At 37.5% G+C, this 9,620-nt stretch overlaps 1 protein-coding gene across 1 annotated transcript; it reads right to left on the reverse strand.

Moving 5' to 3' along the window:
• Positions 1 to 2,130: 2,130 nt before the first annotated feature.
• LOC113774553 (BURP domain protein USPL1-like) lies at positions 2,131 to 8,797 on the reverse strand. Its single transcript, XM_027319094.1, has 3 exons — positions 8,624 to 8,797; positions 7,730 to 8,531; positions 2,131 to 2,397 (listed from the first exon to the last, which is right to left on the reverse strand). The coding sequence occupies exons 1-3, from the start codon at positions 8,678 to 8,680 to the stop codon at positions 2,336 to 2,338; spliced, it is 921 nt and encodes a 306-aa protein (XP_027174895.1). The 5' UTR covers positions 8,681 to 8,797; the 3' UTR covers positions 2,131 to 2,335.
• Between the last annotated feature and the right edge of the window lie 823 nt (positions 8,798 to 9,620).

Raw genomic sequence — 9,620 nt, forward strand, 5'->3', positions numbered from 1 at the left:
GGCGTTCTACTTAAATATTTAGCGGTTTTGTTAGAGTCAGGTTTTTATTAGTTTTTATATATTTAGTAATTGATATTTTCGTAGGCTATTATTACTTACTTATGTGGTTGTTTCTGATCCTACAAGTCTTGTGGTAGGCTATAAACAGGGAATTAGTTAGGTTATTTTTGAAGAGAATGCAAGAGAGCTTGTAATGGTTTTATTGAGGTGTCACTTTCTTCCATTGTTTGAAATATTTTCTTCCATTATTTTTATTGAGCTTGTTATGATTTGATTATTTTCTTCTCTCCCATTTAAATATTTTGAGTTATTATTTTATCAGTTCAATTTATAACCCTGCACGCGTGAAAATATTATCAAAATTCTAAAATGAAGTTTTCTGAAAATTGTAGAATTGGAGATTAATTTACATATTCAAAATATGTAATGCAGACTAATTTACACACATAAAATTCTATGTGAAAGAAGAGGAATAATATCAGCAATATATATCATCAATCACACATAATAACAAGACTTTCAATTCTTCACTATTTTCAAGTAATGATAATAAGACGACTTCCTATTTATAAACTAGATCAATTACAAAATAAATTTTGACAGCCACAAATAGTTACACAATAGAATACCAATTTTATAATAATAAAATTACCATGAACTGATTCCAATAAAACTACTAAAAACTCGACTCGACTAAAATGCTAACAAATAACAACTTCCATTTTTTAGCCTTTATTTAATAAACCAATATTACCTCCTTTAAATCAAACTTTCTTTGTATCAAATCCAACATAATCATGAACAATAATCTCCTTTGCAAATTCTATCAATATCATTTTGTACTAATTCTTCGTCTTCAAAAAACTTATTGTTGCTACAATATTCCACATTGGACAAATTTATCTTGTCACTCACTTTCTTTTTGAATCTCTACAATAATCCACACGCGTAGATAGATTGTTTTCGTCATACAATTCGATGTCAATTCATTGACTATTTCATCACTTTGTGATTTTGATAATCGCAACTCAATTCCATCTCTCTATTAACACCCGTAATCAATCTGACAATTTCGGACCAATTTTGTGGTCCAGTCTTTATCAACTGAAATCTTCATGATCAAATTTACGGCCTTACTGGGTCAACTACTTTTTCATGGCGACTTATATGCTCGAACTCTAACAGCGAAAATGTTCGAGGCTAACTTCATAGTTTGGCTCAATAAAAGGCAAACTAACATAATGGTAGATATTAGTGGTATATTGGTAAATAGAGTGAAATCTTTGTCTAATAGTCTAATTCCTAACCCCGTTGGACAGAATACATGGTCTTCCTTGGTGAAATTAAGCTCTGTCCTCGCTGTGCAGAAGTTAAGCCAAAAACCTTCTAATTTTATGGTGAAAATATTGATTTCATGTTAACAATTTGCTAAGCAAACTAAACATTTGCACATGAAGAAACAAGAGAATGTGACAAAAAGCTTCCAAATCTCTGATATGCTTATAAACAAACAAAAAAAGCTCTGACATTCTAATCCCCGATCCTGAAAATCAGTTCCCCCCCCCCCCCCCCCCCGGCGCCCTCCCCCAGCCCCCAAAAAAAGTAAGTTTCAATTCACACTCTCGTAATAAATGTAGAACTCAAAAAATTTCAACAAAAATATATAGGAGATATATTTGATAAAATTAATATATATGAGGAGGCAATTTACACCCATATAAGTATGTGTGGAAGAAAGAGGAATAAATATCAACAATATATTATTAATCACACATAATAACAAGACTCTCAAATTTTATCCTTTTCAACTGATACAATAATAAGACTCTGTATTTATAAACTACTTAATTTGATAAATAAATCTGACAATCATAAGAAATTTTCAAATAAAATACTAATTCCTAAATAATAAAATCATAATAACTTGATTCAAACAGAATTACTGAAATCTTAACTTCACTAAAAGATTGCTAAATAATAATATAGAAATTTTTATCTTTGAGACTTAATTTAATATGCCAACAATAAACCTCCGCGCCGGGAAACTAAAAGAAATTCTACATTGGGGGATACATTAGCAGAAGAAAGAAAAAACTTTCGGGTGCAGTATAGTAACACGAGTGTTCGAGATGCACCAAGAAATTGAAGCATATAAAACTTTGATTGTCCAAAGAAGCACTAGTACTCTCGGAGGTTTATTCAATACAGAAATCAAACATGAGGCACACGAATGAAACAGGTTCCAGTATCACACATTAAGACAAGGTGATTTGAGCTGAACAACGAAAATACAGAAATCACTTGAGCCGAGCTCTTGGATAAGAGTGCTAGATTACTAGATTGAAGAAGTAGATGGAACCAATACAAAGTTCTCTGCAGGGAAAAAATGGCAAACAGGGGCTGTTAGGACCGGGCCAGGAAATAGACAAACTCAAGTTAGGACAAAGTAGGCGGTATAACCGACCATATAATAGATAGGCGGTAGATACCAGCCATATAATAATTAGGCGGTAAAACCGACCATATAAAGACGGATAACAAAGCAAATAAAAGACACAGAAGATTTACGTGGTTCGGTCAAATTGACCTACGTCCACGGGCGAGGGAGGAGCAATATTTCTACTATGAAAAAGAAATACAAAAGACCGTAGGAAAGTGGTTCCTAGGCCAATAAGCACTTACAAAAGAGTTTAGAAAATATTCCTAAACTCAAAACAAGAGAGCCTAAAATATTTGACTGAATGGGCTAAATGACTCAAGAAGCTAATAGCCCATATTACTCTCTTGAGTGGTGCACCTTAAACCTTCATACGCTTCCCTATTTATAGGAAAACAACGAAAGGCTTTCCTTGGCTGCCATCGATGTGGGATGGAAATGTTTGCCACACAAGTCAAGCCGCAATGCTTGACAATTCAACAAATCTCCACCTTGGCAAAATTTGGAATCCCACCATCGACAATAGTAAAACTGCTCCACCTTCTCCACATAAGCCCCAATGGGCTTAAATCACCAACAATGAACACCAACCAAATCCAAGCACTGCTTGAACTTGTAAACTGGAAGAGGTTTCGTAAACATATCGGCTGGATTGTCCTTAGTATTGATTTTCTGAATAAGGACTTTTCCCTCAGCAATGATATCCCGAATGAAGTGATACTTCACATCAATATGTTTCGTCCTCTCATGATACATCTGATCTTTAGTCAAGTGTATGGCACTTTGACTATCACAGTGAATATCAATAACACCTTGATATAGACTTAGCTCGCTAAATAAACTCTTCAACCACAAGGCTTCTTTGATTGCCTCGGTCACAGCCATATATTCTGCTTCAGTAGTAGACAAAGCTACGACAGGTTGTAGAGTAGCTTTCCAACTAACAGCACAACCGCCAATGCAAAATACATAGCCTGAAAGTGATCTTCTCCTGTCAAGATCTCCAGCGTAGTCTGAGTCTACAAAACCAACCAAAGTGTTATTATTTCTTTCAAACTCCAAACATGCATTTGAAGTACCTCGCAAGTATCTGAGAATCCACTTTACAGCCTGCCAATGTGCTTTTCCAGGGCAAGACATATATCTGCTAACAACACTGACTGCATGTGAGATATCTGGACGAGTACAAACCATTGCATACATAATACTGCCGACTGCACTGGAATAAGGAACCCGTGCCATATAATCTTCCTCTTCATCTGATTTTGGTGATTGAGCAGCAGATAGTCGAAAATGGCTAGCAAGAGGAGTAGATACTGGTTTAGCATCTTTCATGCCAAAACGCTCCAAAACTTTCTCAAGGTAATTTTTCTGGGTCAAGAACAACTTCCCTACTCCTCGATCTCTCTTGATATCCATGTCAAGAATTTTCTTAGCTGCTCCCAAATCTTTCATTTCAAATTCACTATTTAACTGCAGTTTCAAAGTGTGAATTTCTGACAAATTCTTGGCAGCAATGAGCATGTCATCAACATAAAGCAGCAAATAAATGAAAGAACCATCATTTAACTTCCGGAAGTAAACACAACTATCATACATGCTCCTCAAATAACCATGACCCAACATAAAGGAATCAAACCTTTTATACCATTGTCTTGGAGACTGCTTCAATCCATATAAGGATTTCTTCAATAAGCAAACATGGTCTTCCTTACCTTCAATTTCAAAACCCTGGGGTTGTTTCATATAAATTTGTTCTTCAAGTTCGCCATGTAAGAAAGCTGTCTTAACATCAAGCTGCTCTAACTCCAAATCATACATGGCTACTAAAGCAAGCAAAACTCGAATAGAGCTATGTTTAACAACAGGTGAAAACACATCATTAAAATCAACACCTTGTACCTGACTATAGCCCTTTGCAACTAATCGTGCTTTATACCTTGCATCTTCAACCCCTGGAATACCTTCCTTTTTCTTGAAGACCCACTTGCAACCAACAATTTTCTTAGCTGACGGCGGCTTTACAAGAACCCAAGTTTCATTACGATGAAGAGATTCAATTTCTTCATTCATCGCAATCAACCACTTTGCAGAATCATCACAAGAAACTGCCTCTGAATAGGTGGAAGGCTCACCAACTGTATCAGTTTCTTCTGCAATAGACAAAGCATATGCAACTAAATTTGCATATCTTTGTGCTGGTCGAATGTCTCTCCTTGCTCTATCTCTGGCTATGGAATACTCTTCTTCTTCTGAACTATCTTCAACAGTAGATTCAAGTGTATCTACTGGCATTTGTTGAATAGAAGATTTGGTCTGAGAAGGACCAGAACTGCCAATATCAAGCTCCACCTGCTTCTGTGTACTATCAGTAGTACAAGGACTAGAAAACTCCTTCTTGGAAGATAACATAGACAATTCATCAAAAGTAACATCTCTACTGATTACAAATTTTGGGGATTTGGGATCAGGACACCATAATCTGTATCCTTTCACCCCAGAAGCATACCCAAGAAAAATGCACCTTTTAGCCCTAGGCTCCAATTTTCCATCATTCACGTGCATGTATGCTGGACACCCAAAAACTTTTAAATTGGAGTAATCAGCAGGAGTACCTGACCAAACTTCCTCAGGAGTTTTGAAATCAAGAGATGCAGAAGGAGAACGGTTGACAATATAACAGGCCATATTGATCGCCTCTGCCCAAAAGTCGTTTGTCAATCCTGCATTAGAGATCATACACCTTGCTCTCTCCAAAAGAGTTCTGTTCATACGTTCGGCCACACCATTTTGTTGAGGCGTCATCCTGACGGTGTGATGCCGAACAATTCCTTCATTCTTGCAGAATTCATTAAATTCACCTCCATAAAATTCCATGCCATTATCTGTTCTCAACCGCTTAATATGCTTTCCTGTTTGTTTTTCAATCAAAACTTTCCATTGCTTGAAAGTTAGGAAAACATCATTTTTATGCTTAAGAAAATAGACCCAAACTTTCCTTGAATAATCATCAATGAAAGTCAATATATACCTGGCACCTCCTTTAGAAGAAGCACGAGAAGGCCCCCAGAGGTCTGAATGAATATAGTCCAAAGTTCCTTTTGTCCTGTGAACTGCCGGCAACTGGAAGCTAACTCTCTTCTGCTTTCCAAAAATGCAATGTTCATAGAGTCCCATCTTTCCAATACTTTGACTACCAAGAAGACCTCGTTTGCATAAAATAGATAAGCCCTTCTCGCTCATGTGCCCCAATCTCATGTGCCATAATTTGGTAAAATCAGAATCAGACAAAGTTGATGTAGAAACAGCAGCAGCACCTGTAACAGTAGATCCCTGCAAAATATATAAAGTACCAGATCTGTGTGCCTTCATAACAACAAGGGCTCCTCGACTGATTTTGAGAACTCCATCTCCACCTGAATACCTGCACCCAATAGACTCAAGAGTGCCTAAAGAGATGAGATTTTTCTTCAAATCTGGAACATGTCTAACATCTGTGAGCGTCCTCACAATACCATCGTACATTTTAATCCGGATTGTGCCTTTGCCAACAACTTTACAAACAGCGTTGTTGCCCATTAAGACAACTCCACCTTCAGTTGATTCATATGTTGAAAACCAGTCCCTATTGGGACACATATGATATGAACAACCCGAATCTAAAATCCACTCATTGTTAGACCTAAAATTATTTTCCGTTGCACAGAAAATAGTTCCATCATTCTCATCAGCTGCTACACTAGCTTCAGCGGATTCAGTATTTTTCTCAACAAATTTTCCCTTTTGCTTTTCTTTATTTTTCAATTTAAAGCAATCAGAGATAACATGGCCCTTCTTTTTACAATAATTGCACACCACATTTTTATGTCTGGACTTGGATCTACTTCTATTTTCTGTGTTTCTCTTTTCAGATCTACCCCGAACAAACAAGCCATCGGCTTGACTCCCACTAGTTTCCCCAGTAATGTCCCTATCTATCTGCTCTTTAGATTTTAATGCAGATTTAATTTTCCGATACGAAATTGTTTCCTTTCCATAAATCATAGTATCGCGGAAATGCTTAAAAGATTGGGGAAGGGAACACAAAAGCAATAGGGCTTGATCTTCATCATCAATTTTCGAATCTATATTCCCCAAATCCATAATAATGGAATCAAATTTATCAAGATGGGAGAGTATAGATGTACCTTCAGACATCCGAAGCATGTACAAACTCTGCTTCAAATATAGCCGATTCTCGACTGTCTTCTTCATATACAAGGCTTTCAATTTATCCCACATAGCCTTGGCCGAAGTCTCCGTTGCTACCTCACGCAATACCTCATCGGAGAGATTTAAGATTATGCTGGATCTGGCCTTCTTATCCATATCGGCGAAATCCGCATCCTTTACATCTTCTGGTTTGTTCTCGATTCCGTGAATCGCTAGATCAACTCCGTCTTGAACAAGAATGGCCTCCATCTTGAGCTGCCACATTCCGAAGTTGACATTCCTGTCGAATTTCTCGACAACCGTCTTTGTTGCCACAAAATCTGTAACGTGAAGTTTGTCTCAAAAAACTGGCCAAACAAATATGCAAGTCTCGTGAGCGGGCCCCACAGGATGAGCGGACCCCACGAGATAAGCGGGCCCCACGGGGATGAACGGACCCCACAAGGTGAGCGGGCTCCACGGATAAACGGACCCCACAGGATGAGTGGGCCCCACAGGATGAACGGACCCCACCAGATGAACCTGTCTTTCAAAATATAATAACCAGCTCTGATACCAGTTTGTTAGGACCGGGCCAGGAAATAGACAAACTCAAGTTAGACAAAGTAGGCGGTATAACCGACCATATAATAGATAGGCGGTAGATACCAGCCATATAATAATTAGGCGGTAAAACCGACCATATAAAAGACGGATAACAAAGCAAATAAAAGACACAGAAGATTTACGTGGTTCGGTCAAATTGACCTACGTCCACGGGCGAGGGAGGAGCAATATTTCTACTATGAAGAAGAAATACAAAAGACCGTAGGAAAGTGGTTCCTAGGCCAATAAGCACTTACAAAAGAGTTTAGAAAATATTCCTAAACTCAAAACAAGAGAGCCTAAAATATTTGACTGAATGGGCTAAATGACTCAAGAAGCTAATAGCCCATATTACTCTCTTGAGTGGTGCACCTTAAACCTTCATACGCTTCCCTATTTATAGGAAAACAACGGAAGGCTTTCCTTGGCTGCCATCGATGTGGGATGGAAATGTTTGCCACACAAGTCAAGCCGCTATGCTTGACAATTCAACAGGGGCTGTGCCAGGTTCGATACCAAGCATTTGGAAGGAAACATGATCACGGTTCCATTGAGAGGTATCCATGTGACAAATTGCAATAGCTTCAACCTTATCACCATTCTCTCCAGATAGAACAGTCCTGTATAAACGATTATCGCCCTGCTGATAGTGGCAATAGAAAACTATGAAAGGATATGGCATGGTGTGACAGCTGACCATCTTTGGATTTGAAATTCGTTCAGGAGCTTCTGTGATTGTATAGTTCTGTAATCTAGCAGCATTAGATTTTGCGAGGTGATGCGTTGATAAAACTTCAATATCGGTATTCAATCCCAAGATCATTCGTGCAAAATCTACCAATGACTCGTAGGATGTGGCACAAGCCTTGGATTTTCCCTTGATAGGCTTAGTCTCGCATGCTCGGAGTGTATCTTCCATCACTTGGGCCTTGCGAGATCCTTGAGGGAATGAAAAGTGTTGAAGAATTTGTGGGAGTTTTGCCAATGAAAAGGGGATAGGATCGGCTTGTTCTCTAGGCCAGAGATAAGGAGAGGACAAAGGACTAGGATCTCCGTCAGGGAAAAGGATACTCATTGTTTTGCCTAACTTGAGATCATCAAAAACGAAAAACACGGTTGTACTTGGATCCATCTGATGCATCCCGTGGGATGAGGAGTGAGAATGATCATGCATTGACATCTTTTCTTGGACGTGAGCAACATGATCTCTCTTGCTATTTCTCTGAGGATTATTGACATCCATGCGCTGATGCCTGATTGCATTAGTACCATCAACGGGGACAAAATCACAAGTTCCCTGTAATGGTTGTGCAGTGTTGTGAGAAAGTGAGAATTCAATCCACCATATATGATATATCACAAAAAAGAAATAGAGGGAAAGCAACTTACCAGAACAATTAACAGATGAAAGAGGAGATTCCAACAAGCAAGTCCTTTGGAATCCATCAGTTGGTAGATATTATTTCTCTAGCTGGCAACTCCTCTTTGAAGGTGTTTGCAAGAGCAAAAATAAAGTGTACTTGCTTTGAAGGTTGTTTTTCAACATACTATAACTAGAATATGACCCATTGAAAGATGCATGTTTCTTGTCGCGGTTAAAAAATGAACCAAGATATTTGATACTCAAATCAAGTTCCGTTCAATAAGATTTCTTGTAAAATTACTAATCAAGTCAAGTTTAAATAGCATTTTGTAATCTGTCAACTTCAAATTTGACTTGAATTTAACTCGATTATCATAAAATAAAATTTAAATATAAATAATTCAAGCTACTCAAACTTGACTCGTACTTAGCTTATAAAAGCTCGTTTGAGTTCGACTCAATAAATAAACAAGTCAAGTTTAAATATAATTTCGAACTTGTTAAAATAATTAAATAAACTTTTAGAGTGTTCGGCTTCTAAAAACTCGTTTACACCTGTATTTCTTGTGCGCTTTGTAATCACATCGATGGATAGACATGAGGCTAGGCTTATTCTAGTAGATCTAGACCCAAAATCACTAAATTACTTTAGGGTGTTTGGCTTATCAAAGCTTGCTTACGCCCATATTTCTTGCGCGCTTTGTAATCAGATCAATTGACAGACGTGAGACTAGGCTCAATCTAGTGAATCTAAACCCAAAATCACTAAATTTCTTCAGCTCTAGATCATAACTATACTGAGTTTGGAAGAAAAATAATGGACCAAAATCTAGACCTACCCCGAATTGATTTTGGTACCAAATGAATATGTATGTAATTTTCAGAGTACGCAAATTATGAAAGATGGGCTTAAAGTTTGAATAAATTTTATACACACTGACAGTACATACACTATCAACGGTGGATTCATGGCACATGCGCAATAATTGAATTTCAAATTTAAATTTTGTATAATTATCATTC

Source organism: Coffea eugenioides, chromosome 6 (assembly GCF_003713205.1).
Source record: "Coffea eugenioides isolate CCC68of chromosome 6, Ceug_1.0, whole genome shotgun sequence".
Taxonomy (NCBI): domain Eukaryota; kingdom Viridiplantae; phylum Streptophyta; class Magnoliopsida; order Gentianales; family Rubiaceae; genus Coffea; species Coffea eugenioides.